This window comes from Nymphaea colorata, chromosome 12, assembly GCF_008831285.2.
Source record: "Nymphaea colorata isolate Beijing-Zhang1983 chromosome 12, ASM883128v2, whole genome shotgun sequence".
NCBI lineage: Eukaryota > Viridiplantae > Streptophyta > Magnoliopsida > Nymphaeales > Nymphaeaceae > Nymphaea > Nymphaea colorata.
The window spans coordinates 16,280,492-16,297,586 of NC_045149.1; the positions used below are offsets into that span (position 1 = coordinate 16,280,492).

The 17,095-nt window shown below is 39.2% G+C and overlaps 1 protein-coding gene across 4 annotated transcripts; it reads right to left on the reverse strand.

The window, feature by feature from the left end:
- Positions 1-32: 32 nt before the first annotated feature.
- Positions 33-13,136, reverse strand: LOC116265923 (beta-galactosidase 8). 4 transcript variants are annotated; one of them, XM_031646922.2, is made up of 19 exons: positions 12,462-13,136; positions 12,263-12,358; positions 12,020-12,132; positions 11,874-11,940; positions 11,693-11,785; positions 11,268-11,411; positions 11,002-11,090; positions 10,089-10,194; positions 9,868-9,955; positions 9,631-9,749; positions 7,505-7,669; positions 6,863-7,077; positions 6,673-6,782; positions 4,477-4,586; positions 2,013-2,123; positions 1,652-1,759; positions 768-979; positions 358-694; positions 33-278 (listed from the first exon to the last, which is right to left on the reverse strand). In XM_031646922.2, the coding sequence occupies exons 1-19, from the start codon at positions 12,624-12,626 to the stop codon at positions 168-170; spliced, it is 2,559 nt and encodes an 852-aa protein (XP_031502782.1). In that variant the 5' UTR covers positions 12,627-13,136; the 3' UTR covers positions 33-167. The 4 variants fall into 4 exon arrangements, with proteins under 4 accessions (XP_031502782.1, XP_031502785.1, XP_031502783.1 ...); XM_031646925.2 differs by lacking the exons at positions 12,263-12,358; positions 12,462-13,136 and having other exon boundaries at positions 11,693-11,781; positions 11,874-11,902; XM_031646923.2 differs by lacking the exons at positions 12,263-12,358; positions 12,462-13,136 and having other exon boundaries at positions 11,874-11,902.
- Between the last annotated feature and the right edge of the window lie 3,959 nt (positions 13,137-17,095).

Sequence of the window (17,095 nt, forward strand, 5' to 3'; positions counted from 1 at the left end):
CTCACAAATAAATGAGAAGATTGAACCTAGTCTAAGGCATATATATGTTAAGATGTTCCATAAAAATCCTCAAGGTTTACACGAGATTCATCAATATATCTGGTGGTAAGCACCTGCTACATGTCTTGCTTTGTCAGAAAATGAACTGACGCGCACAATACATCGATTTAGACTGAGCACAGAACTTCCACGGCCAGGCTCTTAACGACGCCTTTGCATGGGTCGCCGAAAGTCTTGCTTGAAACGCCGACTTTGCAGCTCCGCAATCCAGTACAGACCTGAAATAAAATTGCACCATTATATGAGTGTGTGTGTGTGTGTGTGTGCTTAAAAGAGAGAGAGAGAGAGAAAATGCACCTTGCTGACAAGATCAAGAGCCGTTTGGCTACTGCACCAACCATGGCTGAAATTTCCACACGTCCCTTTGGGAGTGCCAAAACTTGCAAATTTGATTGAAGAGATAACTTGGTTTGCCGATGGGCATTCGAGACGAAGTTCTGGCACTAATCTCTGCTCTCTTCGTGCATCTGACTCCCACGCGTCAAGTGGGGATGGGTGCGATTCCGATACCTGGGCGCACAAGCTTCCGAGAGTCTTCTTTACGAAGAATATCTTAGCAGGATCCCCTCCGACCTCCTCGAACAACACCAGCGTGTTACCCTTCTGTGTCATCCACGAACGAGGGACGTGGTATCTGCAACATGAACATTAGTAGTACCCGTCGGATTGTTTAGATGAACTTATTATAAATAAATTTGGGTGCTTACAGTCTCTGAGAGGGCATTCCACAATTCTTGAGACACTTGTTTGAATTGTATGCTCCTCTATAATTGCATGAGCTGGAGCAACCATCCTGGGGAGAGCTATAGCTAGGCCAATAACGACCAATGCTTTGACCGTTCACCCATGCTTCACCCTTTCCTAGGCCTCCAAGATCCAGCGCAATCGGATCATCCCCGTCTGGGGTATCAAAATTTGCCTGCACAAAATATACTTTACGTTGACATGTCAAAGCATATCATAAAATGCTATAACTCGTCTAAGAGAAAGAGAGTCTGAATGCTTATTTGGCCGTCTTCAGCTTTTTGCCTATATGTTCACTAGTTTCATATGTCAAGCACATGTCAGAAAATTCAGACCCAAGAATTACTGTCAAAAATACATGTTAATGGCATAGAAGGATAATGCTGACTGGAAAGTTTAAGCATTAAGTATCCCATTACTTGCACGATGATGGCAGGCACGGATCACAGGGAAGACTCAGTTAGCTGAATGGGACTAGCTGTCACGATGATGAGAGGGTTGTAGAACACTAACGTTCAAGAATGATTGTGGAAATTTTGCTTCAATTAACAAAGTGGGACCAGAGACCCTGAACAGGTGATCACCATATCGAAAAACTGATAACGTGCATGTTGGGCATGTTCTAGCCTGTTGATCTTAGTGGTGGCTGATCTGAAGTACGAAAGTATGATTTACTGTAACCACATGACACCCCATGCTGATATACAGCCACACCAGCTATTGAAAAAGTTCGGAAGCGGATGCCAAGTTCGAAATCCAAGATGAATGCGTTCAAAAGCAACAACATGCATGAATCCACTATGGAATATCATTCATGTGAGGAAATCCAAAATTGAGCTTGACTCACCTTATACCATATCAATGGCTGATTAATTGGTATATCAGAAGATGACCACTGTGTATCACTCATGTCAGAATTCCCATTCAGGCCCAGCTCTTCGCCTTTCAGTCCAACCTGCCAATTGAAACGAAAGCTGAGAGAGCACAGGGGAATTGTGTTCACATGAGAGAGACAAATGTGGACCAGCTATAGAAAGATAGATAGATAGAGAGAAAGAGAGAAATGTGAAACAAACGCTTCATATACATAGTCACATGACTATGTATGAATTATATGTAATTTGACGTCAGCCTAATGCAGGAAAAAGTTCTTGACTGAAACAGCTAACGTTGTGGGATTCAAAAGATGTCAGGTATACAATAGCAACCTGGTATGTCCACTGCTTTTTGGAAAGATCAATCGTGTGGTTTTGGATGCCCATAAATGTGACAGGACCAGTAACGCCTGCACCCTTTTTATCAAAGAAGGCACCATAGTTCTGCAGGTACAATGTTAAGTAATATCCTTAAGTAATATGATACTGAAGAACGAGTAAACAAGTGCAAACATTAACACTTCTATGATGCACTCATGAGAAAAGCACAGACCATGAAAATATATATTTGCAACACTGCAACAGTAAATATAAACCAAATATTACAATATTTCAATAAAGTGTCTTTTCAGAATTTTTTGCTAATTTTATTTAAAAATTCATCCCCGGATGATATTAACTGGGAAATCCATGGTGTTGTTAATTTGACCATTGTTAATAACTTAACATGGACATGCTGACAGTTTATTCAAAAATTACTAGAATACATTTTAATCTATGTTACATAAGTATAGGTACAGGTACAGGCTAAAGCTGGTAAGGGTGCTGGTTTGAGTATGGGTATGGAGCATTGTCAAAAAACTTGGCTACAGGGTGTGGCTGTGTGTGTATGTTATGTAGTTATATAGTTAATGTTTTTTGTCTGTATCTTGATTTTTACTTGTTTATAGCTTATGAGAAATTTAGTCTTTATGATGGATAGGTTTGTAAATTCAGCTGTCTATCTCTCTCTCTCTCCCCCCCCCCCCCTTATCATGCCTCTTTTTAGTTAATCTTCATTATTATAGCGTTAAATATGCAGTTACCATTAATTATTACAACATCTTCACAAATATACAGTTAACTTTCATTATTACTGTATTAAATAGTAATAAAAAACGCTAAATTTCGGACAAAAAAGACTGTCAATTTTGACCGAGTCTTAAAATAGATAGGTACGTCCTATATTGCATACATTTTGTAGAAAACAGCACAGTCACTTGTCACTGGTTCAAAATTCAACAATAGTAGCATAATTCTAAAAATGTCGGACCATGACAATGAATATTGTGACTAACATAAGCACAGTAGATGGACCAAGTTCCTACTGAAAGTCATGCAAGACTCACTTGACTTTGTCATCGTAGTACATGTGCAGAGGCAGGAGAGAAGACAGGCAGTTCAACTAGAAGCCACTATAAATTTTTGCACTGCACCAGCACCCAGCAGCATAAAATGCCATGGCTATTAGGTCACCCTCAGGGTCTATGCCTCATTAGGCTTGTGCCACCCCACTTGGGAAATTTAGTCTCGTATTAAAATTTGTGAGAAACCTTCAAGGGCTTATGAAAGAAGTTGGTTAGTCGGTTGATGTCCTGGTTTCTATCTTTTTAGGGTTGGAGCCTAGAACCGGAGCTGCATAGAGAGGCCAGAAGCCAAAACCTAATGTGGGAGCAGGCCAGATTGTTATAGTAGTATCAAAGCCGGCTCAACACTCAGACATGAGGTCTTACATGCACAAACATGTATTCCTTAAAGGGGATGGATTGTAATACCCCACTTTGAGAAGTTTAGTCATGTATTGAAGACTGAAAATTCTTCAAAACTTATAAACGAGTTGTTTAAGTGGTTGATTGTGTTAGTTCCTTCCTTTTTAAGGCTAGGACAGAAGCTGTTAGGAGGCAGGTTGGGATCCACTAAACCAAGAGAGCTAACCCCATATGAAAGTGAGTTGGGTTATTATGTGATAGCAGAACACAGTTCAACACCCGGACCTGAGATCCCACACGTAAAGATGCATGTGCCTGAAAGGGGTGGATTCTAACACTCCGAAAGTTTAGTCTCCTATTGAAGAATGTGGAAAATATTTAAGGACTTATAAATGGGATTGATTAAGTGATTAATTGTCATGATTCCTAGGCTTTTGAGGTCTGAGCCAAACTTGCCAGAGAATAGGTTGGAATCCACCGAACCGAGAAGCCGAGCCTAGTGTGGGCGTAGGCCTGGTTGTTCAACTACAAAGCTACCATAGAGGATAATGCCCATGTGGTTAGAATTTTCATTCCTTTCCTGATATCCAAAGGTCAACCCACTGACACCAACACCCTATCGATAAACTTCAAATGGGTTCTAGACAAGTTTCAGAATCTTCACCATCATATTGTACTCTCTCTCTCTCTCTCACACACACATACACATTTGAAGACCATTTTCAGCTTGGTGAAAAAAAAAAAAAAAGCTTCTCCGATTCATATTGGAATATTCTTAAAGTTAACATCAGACAGTGAAAAGACTATGGAAAAAACACTGCTAAAAGCCTAAAAGTCCATGCATTATGCAGATTACTCTAACTAGCACAGAGAATAACATCGACAGGGAATAGAATAATCTGAAGTTCTCAATAATGCTTAATGTTTGTGAAGTGAACATGATTAATCAAACTAAAGATATCCAGCTTCCAGATTTCAGGTTTTAACACTAATAAAAAAACAAGGTTGATAATGGTACGAGCAAAGATCCAGCAAGCTCAAGTTTAAACCTGTAAGCCAACCGTGACGCTTAGGAGATCAATAACATTGTTACCAGGCTTTAATACCACAGATGTTTCTAATGTGACCTTCGCATTTTCACTGTTCCCAGTTCCACTGCCTAGAAAATAATTCAATTATTAAGATAGTAATGGCAAATCCAATTATTAAATAAAAACATCTTTTGAAGCAGTTCAAGATAGATTATATCAATTCATACATCCGCATAGAATGAATATAACGTGCATGAAAAAAGAAGAAGAAAATGAATAAAAGTACATTTTCCCTCTTAACTTTGGATCCAAATAGTCATGTTTTACTAGTTTGCTACAAACCACGGATGTAAAGCTTCACCTTCTCAAATTGACAAGAAATACCTGATTCTTTTATATAACCTCGGAGCATGTTTGGTGGACACAAAAAATCACAGACTTTGCTCAAAAGATTAAAATATCAGAACATTAAGGAAGGGAAAAAGGATATAACTCAATCATTCAAAACTTGTGTTTCTATTAGGAAATGTTTGAACGTTTGTAGATTATACACATAAATTTTGATAAAAGAAAATGTAAAAAATAAAAGAATTATTGCTTCACCAACGTCCACAAGAAGGACAATGGAACATGAAAGGCTTTGAAATCAGAAATTGCGAATGAAGCCTACTAATGGGACCTTCTCAGATTTCTGAAATAGGACACATGCAAGTACGGACAACAAGTTCAAGGATATTTAGGTCCCCAAACCTTGCAGTTTGGAAATATGCACTCCATGACTTGTGAAGTTTCAACCTCCATTGAGATGCATGTTTCTCAAATTTAACCATATGGATGGGTTTTACATGACAAAAAACTAGAACTAGAAGCATGTACCATTCTGATGTATACTTCCAGACTGTTTAGTTGTTAGTAATATGTCCAAATCCAATCTATGCATCAAAAAACTTCCTCCAGGTGTTCCTTAGAGAGTATTCCATGTATGAGTACCAAATCCCATATTCTTCACATCCATGTTACATTTGTATTATGAAATTTGTAAGACATACACTAAAATGGTGACTACTTTTGAGCGTCCTGGAGCCATAGAGTGCATATTTCCAGATGGCAGGTTCTAAGGACCAATACATGCATAAAGTGGGCAATTTCATGTTTAAATGCACTCTTTGAGCAATTAAAGAACAAATGGCTCATGTAACAATAAAACTTTGACAGTAAACAATTGAATCTTCTGTAAAATCTTTTCCAAGACAAGCATAACAAAAGATTGTTGAACTGACATAATTACATTTTGAGGTGTCTGGATATAACAAACTGTGAGCTCCGTGTGTGTGTGTTCATGTCTGTGTGGATATGCAGACACCATCTGATAATTTCTCAAAATAGTAAAAAATATATGGGCACAACTATACAGTAACCATGTTAGCTGTTCATTGTCATGCTCTTACAAGTTGCAGCACAATGGGTTTTTAATAAAATAATGAGCAGAACAAACAATTGGTTGAGTGCAGCACAAGCCTTTTATGTTTACATAGAAAGCATGTTTCCCACACATAAACAGGTTCCTCAATCAATAAAATATATGTTTACATGGCTTTCCTGATAAATTTGGGAATCAAGTTCCAACTTATGGAGATGATTCTCCAGCAAGTGGATTTTGCACGTCGCTCATAGCCCTGGTTTTAGGTGGACAATTGTTGGTCCATAAGGAGTATCCAGTTTGTGTGCATGGCAATATGCAAGGAGGAACCACCAATATGCATAACTGCAATATCAATGTGATAAATAAGGATAGATAACTTTTCACATGAAAAGTGAATGCTTTGATAGGACAGTGATGATCTGCCGTATTCTGCTTTTCTGATGTAACATTTTTCCTGTTTCTGTTGAGATTTCCATTTTGCTGTTTGATTTAGCAAATGAGCAAAATTTCCCTTGGCTTTTATGCCTTCGCTTTTTTCTTTTTACAAATGGAGAAGTTCTCTTTGATGTTTTTGTCATTTTACAGATGGAGAAGCCTTCTCCTGTTACGTCATAAAGAAAGAGTACGTAGCTAAAATTTTATGAAGTTTCCTTTGCTGAGAAATCCAAAATGGCAGTACTTAGGACTAATTACAGATAATATACAATGTGCAGAACAATCTGTGCCGCAAGTTATCATTTGCTAAAACAAAAACATAATTGAAGCATTTGAAGTTATAATTATCAACATACCAACAAGCTTTCCATTAACAAAAGCATGAAGAGCATGTCCTAGTGATCCAATGTGAAGCACAGCTTGAGTTCCATTTACAAGGAAAGATTCATTCCCCATAATTCCAATGCTACAACAAGAGAAAGAAGTGACCTTCCTGAGATGAGAAAAGATTCCAGGATGATACTATCATCTAACAGAATATGTTACCTCAAAGAATACCACAAATAGTCACTGAGATCAGCTGTTGTATTAACTTGCTCTAAGAGACCATCTCTTTCAAACTTGTCGCTCTTTGATATGCCCACTGGCTCAGGTATCCAACTCCATGTTAACTGAAGTGGTACAGAAGAAACACTTGATACCTCAGACTTGAATGCTGATTCGATCTGTGTCATCTCAAAACGTGTAATCTGCGAATTTATCTGCTATGTTTCAAACATAAAAGTATGGTCATTAAATTAATACAATATTTATTTCTTCACAAGTCTACACAGCATCAAAAAGAAATAGAATCTCAACCTCCACTTAAGGAACTAAGCACCATTACAACTAGGAACTTAGGAAAAACACTACATCTTATGAGCAATTTACAAGATGGACATATATAATATTAGAAGCTGCAACTGCAAAAGGTTCAAATAACCCTTCAGCTGTAATGCAGACTGAATGCTTGTCATTCTGATATAAAACTTCCATTATTCAAATTTTATCTAACACATGGCTATTAAAATTAAGTAATAACACCAGATCAGGCAACTTGTTTTAGCCAAAATTTGCCTTTAATTGAGTGAGATAAACCAAATTCATTCTTCACGAATGAAATGGTTAATAAACTGATCCAAGACATACCTTTGCACTGTTAAACGCCACATTTTTGCAGTCAGGTAGAATGCTAACAGACCAAGCTGGCAGATGATAAGAATTTCCATTGAATGTTACAGTTTGATCTGACTGTGTGCCCACATTAGCAAGAAAAGCTGCACATTTTTCTGGCCCTGCCCTGTACATATGTGCCTGCAATAAGAGACAAATTAGAATCTAATATAAAGACAATGAAATACGGTAATCAATGGTCTTGAAATATTCTAGCATGACACTTGCATACAAAAGAAACAGAACCCGAATTTTCCAAATATAAATAACCATTCTTTTCTCCATGCAAGTGTCAGAGACTTGGAAAAGGAAAGATCATATATTATTTAAATAATCATGGAGGAAAGGAAAAATGATAATCGAACAAGGTAAATTTAGTAATTTACGTATAAAGCCAATCCCCAGTGATCAATAATAGGGGAGTCTTTGTGTTTCTCAATTATTAATTTATTGGAACACTGAGCTTGACAGAGACAGAAATAATTTAAACGACATTTACCGAGAAGCAGCATGGGCACTTCAGCATACTGAGTTGCAAAGCTGCTAAAAGATTAAGAACCACTTACAATTGAAACTGTAAGGAATATTTCTCTCATCATATATAAGAATTTATCAGCAAAAGAAAGATACTTTTATTAGATGAACACACATGTTAAAGGTTACACAGTGAACCCATTTCGCACAAAAAGAATTTCCAGATACAGGATGCTGCTCTGCTAATCATCGTAAATGCTGCTGTTAGAAACTTGTGTAGTCAAAACATCAGCTGCTGTCAATGAGCATTGCCTAGAGCCTAGGCAGGACTAGATGGTCACAAACAACAAGAAACAAAATAGAAGAAGAATAGAGGGAATGAAACAGAAGGGAGAAAAGAAGAAGAAAAAACAATTGACAGTGTCAACGTTCCTAACTAGCAAGAAGAAGAGGAAGGAAGATAAGAAAAAGAAAGAAACTTAAAATAGAAGAAAAATATGAAAAAATAGTAGAGAGGAATGAAAGGAAGAAAAGTTGGCAGTGCAGCTGAAGAACCAAACTCATAATAAGAAGAGGAAAAAAAGAAAAGAAAACAAAAGCATAAAAAAGAAGGAAATAAAAAAGAAGAGGGAAGGAGACATACTTGTTATCCTTCACAAACATGCATTAGAACTAGCTGATTGACTTGGCTACACAGGTGACTCAGACTGGTTTGCCCTCCTACCAGGTAAACACAGCAGCTAGACTCGGTCCTATCAAGAGCTTGATCAAACCCATTCAAGACAGATCCAACAGGGCTGAGTAATGAGTCCTATGGAACTATGGTAATACTGTATATTTCGTTCATTTTTGCAAAAAAAAATACTCAACCACCTCTGTTATGAGTTGGATGATTCAAAATGCGTACAACTCAATGAATGTTCAGGCACCACAGCACAGTAGTCACATAATTGCAAGAAGAAAAACCAAGGTTGTCTTTAGACTGTTATTAAAACTTAAAAGAGAGAAGGGTTTCTCCTTTTTCTCAGTTCCCTCATTTACTGCAACCTATGGTGCCCAGCTGTCTTTCCAACACCAATAGTTCTCGTAATTGATCAACTATTATATTCAGTGAACAAGGTCTGCCCGCCATGGGCTTCTAGTTCCAAGGCAGCTGGGTCTAAGTTGTGATATCCAACTACTTGTACTCAACCAGTAGCAAATTCCATGAAGACGAAAGAGAAGAAATGCAATCAAATTAAATCTCAGAAGCATGATAACAGAGTAATTACATTTACTAAGAAGCTGGTAACATTGCTTCACTGCCAGCAAAGGCATGAATCATGATACATTTGGCATTTTCAGATTCTGCATTATAGGCAGCAGAATCCACTAATTTGTGTAGGAATTACAGAACGATGTGAAAGTTCTACGATATCCATTGTCTGAACCAACATATAATTACTTTTTACACTACTCACTCAAGCATTTTTGGTGTAGAAATTATTGCATAAGTTTATGCAAAAAAACGCACTTAAGTTTTGATGCCTAGTTACTGCCAAGTTCTAAAAGAATGTGCAAAAGTCAGACAAATTCCAGAAGATGGATCCTGTTAGCAAAAAGGAACATTCATGTGCTAAGAGAAATACCTCCAAATTTGGACCCAAGGAAGTAAAAGTCGGATCTGCAGCAGCTAATGCATCCTCACATAACTTGACGGATGAGTGTAAGTCCTTGAGGTGGCCCCACTTAGGTTGTCTAACAATGCCTGCAATGCAGATGGAAAAAAAGAAATTGTTTCATAATATGAAATTATAAGTTAGCACAAATTCAGTCTTCGCACCAAATTTATTCTAGTATACTAACTTATAAACTTTTTCATTTACCATACTCATCAATTGGAGCATCATAATCATAACTTGTGGCAATGAAAGGGCCACCAGAAGTATGGCCAAAGTTGGTTCCACCCTGGTACTATTTGATCACAAGATTCCACGAGTCAGTGTATCCAGTATACATAGAACATATTTGTACTGATAAAATGATTAGGAGAAAAATTGGCCCATTTAGTCTGCAAATGGATAGGGCAAGAAAGTGACAAAGGTACCATATAGTAGTTCTGGAAACATCCTCCTTGCTGGAAAAAACGAGCAACTGCAAATGCTATGTCCTCCACTGGTCTATAAGGTACTCGACCACCAAAAGATAGAAACCTAAAGTAATCCTATAATATGAATATTACAGTTTTTGAAGACTAAAAAAATGAGAACATGAAAGCTAAGATCATCATAATTCATAAGAAACTTTTGTGGATGAAGTTGATCAAAATGGAATAAGGCAACGATCACAATGTAAGGGCAGGTTCACATTTAGCAAGATGTATCAAAAAAAATACCAGCTTGTTCATAAACATATCCTTAACAGACAATGATATACCATGATACCTAATTTCTGCCATTAGGTTAGTCATACACATAAGAATACTTGTAACGCCCCAGAAATTTAGTCCCGTATTGAAGATTGTGAGAGATCTTCAAGGGCTTATAAAGGGGTCATTAATGAGATGATTGTCCTAGTTCCTATCCTTTTTGAGGCTAGAGCCGAAATTGCTAGGGGGTGGGTTGGGATCCGTCGAACCAAGGGCCCGAGCCCAGAAGTGGATTGGGTTATTACAGTACCACCATGATTTATAAGATTAACATATGCAAGTTGAACATCCTCTCTAAGAAGTTCATCGCATGTCCACTATATTATTTTGTTGCCACGAGTCATGACGAAGCATTACATAGCCTCAGGCCTTCAATCACATGTTGATTTGTCCCCTTCTAAAACAAAAGCAGGATTGCTTGCAACCTCGCACACAGTGTACAGAATCTAAGGACAAGTGACTAAAAATTGAATAGGTCATCTTAGATTGATAGTAATTAGGAAACTTTATACACTGCACTCCTTGAGGAGAGAAGAAGCGTACATAACCAACAGTGTTATGTCTTCACCAAAAAGAAAGCATAAAAGATTACCATCCAGTCCAGTTTTCTGTCCACATCTTAGGTTTCTGGTTGGAGTTTGGAGTGAACTGATCACAGTAGAATCCATTACAAGTGTTTATCTGCAAGGAGGATGGCAAAAGTAGAGCCTTAGCAGATTTAAGCCTACTCCAAACTCCAAAGTTAAAAAAGGAAAAAATACGGACAGAAAGGAGAGGCCTATATGCACTTGATGAGTGTGCGGATTAAACACTTCATGTTTTGTATATCCAATGGAAACATAATGATTTAGGACTCACAATTGGATCAGGAGCATCAGCCTGTTGGCACATCACCCAGGGAACACCTGTGTTTTGAGCTGTAGCCATAGATGCAGCCCAATTGATATACAATTTTCCAGCAGGTCCATAAGCAGAATCGATGTTCCCATACTCGTTTTCGATCTGTAAATTTGTTGGTGGGCGTCAGCAGACAGCAGTTGCTTGTAGGATTATCTATTCACAAAACTAAGATACAGAAGCAGTAATCAACGTAAAAAGAAAAAGAAAAAAAAAAGACCTGGCCAATGGAAAAGGAGAAGAAAAGCACATATTTATGCCATCTGGTTGATGGATTTCCAATTCCTTGCTTTTCTTTTACCTCGTCTTGGCATATTCTTCAGGGTAAGGAGTCAAGTGGAGTGCAAAGGAGAAGAAAAAAAGATCAAGAAAAGAAAGAGAAGGACCTGACTCAAGATAATGGGTCCTCCTTGAGACGCAAATAGTTGCTCCTGCTTCATGAGTTGTACAATCTTCGATGTGAAACGTTGCATTTCTGTCTGAAGCAGAACAATCTCAAGCCCATTCTCGAAATATTGTAAGGGAACAAGCAAACCACAAATGAAGCATTGGTTGGTATACACCTACTTTGAAAGGTTGGTTATCAGTTCTGAACTCTATTCCGGGAACAAAATGCAGCCAGAGAGGAAAGCCCCTACAAGCGTTCAAGTCAGACGAGTGCGACGGCAGGCAAAACCATTACGACAATCGAAGGATAAGGGGAGCTTTGTTACCCATAATTCCACTCTGCGCACACGTAAGGGCCAATTCGTAGATGAACATAAAGGCCTGCTGCTGCCACCATTTTCACGAACTTCACCAGATCTTTTCTGCCTTGGAAATCGTACTGAACAGAAGGAAAAGAAATAAGTGTGCTGTTATTTTCACTCTTTCGCCATGTCGTCCATTTCCATAAGACGAATGTGACGTACAGAGAGAGAGAGAGAGAGAGAGAGAGAGAGAGAGAGAGAGTATACTTGGTTCTGTACAGGTTCGTGTAAGTTCCAGAAAACGTATGTCTCAATGACATCAAGGCCACCGTCTTTGGCTTTCTGTATGAGGTCTGGCCACATCTGCAGGCAAGAAACCCACCCGATGATTTTTCTGTACGAGTGTGTTAATTCCAGCAGGAGAAGAAATAAGAAAGAACATACGCCAAAGAAAGAAGGATCTCACCTCCGGAGTGCTCCTGGGATAATGTATGGAACCAGATATCAAGATTCTGCGTTTCCCGTCGATGACCAACGCCCTGTGATCATAGCTAACATTTGCAGCAAGTGAAATTCCGAGGTCACAAGCTATCAAGAGCAGGTAACACAACCAAACGCCTCCTTGCTTCATGCTTGATCACCTCCCTAGCCTTTGCTCGACGGGCGAGTCTCGCGGATACCGGCATAGGGGGTATACAAAATCTGAGTGCCTTACATTACTTGATATGACACCATTCGGCAAGGCACCGCATTCTTGGCTTCGTCGCGTCACCCGTGCGTAAGCGTGTACGCTTGTGTTACAGAGACGAGCTGCGTGAGACACTCTTCAACGGCTTCCATTAATGTCGGAGGACAGAGGACCGCAGCACTATGGTAGTGGGTTAACCCACCTCGCCATGGCCCTACAGCTTGTTTCTTTCGGTTTACATTGTTTAATTTCTATTTGCCACTGTAAGTCTGTAAGCTCAGAGGTCAGAGGGAGGTGAGAAATTGGTGAAGACGTAAATCCAATGGAAACAAGTCTACTGCTGCTGGTGCCTCCTCTCTCTCTCTCCTTGTCGTCCTCCCATGCATGATGCATCGGATCGCTGTGAAGGTGAAACAGTATGGGACTCGATCCGGCCCTTGCTATTTATGAGCGGAAACGTTCTGGCCCGTACCGATGTATCGGCGTTTCAGCCTCTTTTACGATACCCCTCCCCACCCACCACCCAAAAAAAAAAAAAAAAAAAGCAAAAAAAAAGAAGAGTAAAGAAAAGCTCTCCGCCTGCCGACGCTGCTTCAGACTGCTGCCGCCAGAATCATCGTTCTCTCGCAGGCTGGGACTCCGTCTTTCGGTACAAGGTTTTGTTTTCATTTGCTTTCTTTTTGGTTTTTCTTTACATTTCCTTTTTTCGTTTTTGCGCTTTTCGTTCTTTTGTTGCAGTGCCGGGTGAGAGTATTCCTCGCTTTGTGCGTTTGGCATGGTTGTTTTCACGACAGCGACTAGAGGCCGTACCTTGAAAAGCTATTTAATTGGAACATGGGCGGCAGTGCAGCAAGCGCGTATCGGTAACCATATGACAAAGAAAATGAGTTCTGTACGCCAACCTAACGTGTTAAGCAGGGATTCCGTTGCTCAGTGCCGTCCACGTTACCAGTGAACATTGTTCTGCACACGAAGGATTTTGGAAAGCACTGGGCCTTTTTGCTTCTACGGCTTGATGCCTTCACGGGTGCGTGTAAGCTTCCCAGTTGAAGGAGGTTTAAGCAAAATAAAAGAAAGGGTAAACGTCATGGTTGGACCAGATGACGCATATTTCTTTCACTGACAACTTCACTTCACGGGTGCGTGTAAAGGTTGTGTTTGTTTCAGATCTTAAATTGAGATCTTAGAGTCTCATATTTATGGATCTTAATGAGGAATACTCAAAATACATCTTTTTATTGCCTTGAACTAAGATCCAAAGATAAACTAAAAGCATCATCGTTGGACCAGATGACACAGAAAAAGTGCGCTTCTTTAGAGTTTGGGTTGAGACAAGGGAATTGAGCCACGAGAACACACACACACACACACACACACACACACACACAAAAAGCAAAAGAGATTTTTTCGTGGAGGGCCCTTTACTCTTCTCTATTACTTTTCAGGACTTCGTATGTCAAAATCCCATATTAAAATGTATCGTTATACACAGCTCTAAAACATTTTTAGAACCCATGGTTTAATTAAAAAAAAAAAAACTTCAAATTGACAAAAAGTACTACTGCCATATGTAAAAGAAATATCACTGTTTTCCCTCCTCTCTTTTTTAATCTACCTAAAGTTCAGAGCTGCTTTTTACCTCAACTTGACGTCTCCACTATACTTCAAACTTATTGATATTTTCTTTTTGCAGCATAAAAATTTTGACGTTACAGGAGTTTAATACAAAAACTATCCGCTTACCCCTTTATACCAACCCTTCAAAAATACTACAGCCACCTATTACCTTACCTATGCACTTCGGATGATTTCGTGTCTTTTTTTTTACTTGATGAAGAAACCCGATCAAATTAAACCGGTAAAGTTCAATTTCTTATACGCCCAAAGGATATCATTTAACAAGTCCTGTTTAACAGTTTTTAAGAAAAAATTGTATTTAAACAAAAAAATGAGGGTTGCTTTTGAATTAATAGTCGCAGCTGCCAAGGGCCACTTTTCTCTACGGAGTCGTTGGCGTTGTTTGTTAAAGTATTTAGAAACCCATTCTATGTGTTACTATTTCCAGTCATACGTGTTTTTGTTGTGTCAAGCCTCGAATATATTTGCTTAGCATTTTCCACAAACAAACAAAATGTAAAAGCCAAAAGACCTGCAGCTATCATCCATCCCGGATTTTCTATTGTTACTAAAATCAAAAGTTCACGAGACTGGATTGACAAATCCACCGCTTCGGCAGTTCAGATTCATCAATCATGTGGCAAAAAATATTATTTGATATGTGAAATATAAAATATATGAATAGAAATATATTACATGTTCCAAAAATACTTGAGGATAATGCATTGTCCACGATTCTGCGATTTCTCTTGTATCCGTCCATGGATCAAATCAATTCGATTCAAATAATTGCGACGACGTTCACGACCTTATTCCCCTCCCTCTACTTGGCGGCACTCATCACGCTCGCTCCCTGTTCTGTTTTTCCTTTTATTCGTCATGTTCGCTTATCTTTTATCCCCGTCTTCATTCAATGGGCCTGACAAGGTCGCCGCAGTAGATCGCAGGAATCAAAGGAAGAAAAGTTTTTTTACAGGATAGGTTTGTGAAGACAGTCTACAAATTCCTGAAGCTTGTATACAGAGGGTAGATTGGTTACCCATTCTCGTAGCGGTCAAATTATATAGAGGTGATGAATTCATTTAGGGTTGAACGAATGTCACGGCTGGCAGAGATGCTGCAGAAATGAAGGCGGTTGAATGGGGACTCGATCACATAGAAGGAGAGACGAACAGAGTGAAGATAATTGCGTCACATAAAAACTGGAGGAGAAGAATACGGTGGCTCGTAGAAGGAAGAAGAAAATGGCAGGAGCAATGGAAACAAATCAAAGACAGAGCACACGTTTTGCAGGTCACAGATAATAGACCATCTATGGAGGTAGGAAGGAAAATCATTTTGATCAGAGACCAATACGTCATATATGAATTTGGCTAAGCAGGTGAGTTTTGGCTTTGCAGTTTGCTGTATTTGAAAGTTATCTAGAGGTTTTTTGTGAGGGTTCTGTCTTGGTTATAAGAGCAGCTGACGATATGCTACTGGATTTTGGTACATGCACCTGTATAGATTGTGCCGATCTCTATTTGCTGCTGCAAGTATATTTTTTGGGAACCAGCTTTCCGAGTGGATGGCAGGATGGGAGCACAGAGTTACTTAAATAACAAGACTGCCAGTCTGCCGTCGACACTCTACTCCGCCGCCCGCCAGTCCTCCTTCCTTCCAGAAAGTAAACACTCTTTTCATTGTTGAATTTGCATTGGCCCCGGTCAGACCATAGTGGGAAAGGGGGTCCGCCGTCGTGGAAAACGCATGCTTGGGAAATGATAGCAAGTGAGGAACTATGAGAAGCACCGACCGAGCGAGCAAGAAATTCAATGAACCAGGGCCCCGCTTGAAGAAACGCGCCAAATGCGGTCCTCGTTGATCCAACTCTTGATTGTTGGCGGCCCCCAAGCCTTTTAATGAGGACGAGGGTGTGGCGTCATCAAGGATCCGCCAAACACTAACCAACCATTCTTTATGTTTTCCAATCTTTGTCCGCATAATCTTTCCTTTGTTTACCGTGTTCATTTGTGTATCTTCCCACATATTCAAGTGTCATGTTGTAGAGTTTTTTTCTTGGGTTTTCCAGACACCCTTATAGGTAAAGTCGAGTTATCCTTTCTTACATTCCCTTGTAATTACTGTCTTTCAAAGTGAATGAAACTGCTTATTGCAGGTTCATTTTCCTCTTTCTTCTCTCTTTAACCTCACAACGAAATGACGATTGTTTCACAACACATGGGCTGAGAAATGGTTGGCCCATGGCAACTTGTATCAAAGCTTTGTTTAGGCTCAATTTAGGGAAGGGCTTGGAGAATTTGTGTAAAGTAACTCTCCAAACTTGTGTGATCGAAAAGGATGTCCTACCAACTCAATACAATATTAAAAATGCCAAGGAAAAAAGAGTGGTCCAGTCGATGACATGGGCTCATTCTATGGTCAGGTTCTATGGTCAGGAGGACCAGACCGAAACAGTGAACAAGTTGGTGGCCAATGTAACTACATGAGGAAGAATTAGGTAGTACAGCTGAGTCCTTTGAAGAATCAAGGGATATTTAAGTGAAGACCGTGTGAGAGGAAATAGTTGAACTTGTGGCTATGAAGAGGCCAATGAAACAATGGCTGCATTATAGACTGAAGTCACAAAACTTCGGGCAAAGAACCCCATTCTACTACGACATGTTTCTGCAAGTGGAAATGAGGATTGATCATCCAGAGTAGATATCCAAAGACCAATGAAATTTAATGGTAGTGAGATAGCAAGGTAATCAATAACTCTTTGTTAAAAGTGGATAGTACATGAACTTGCAAAA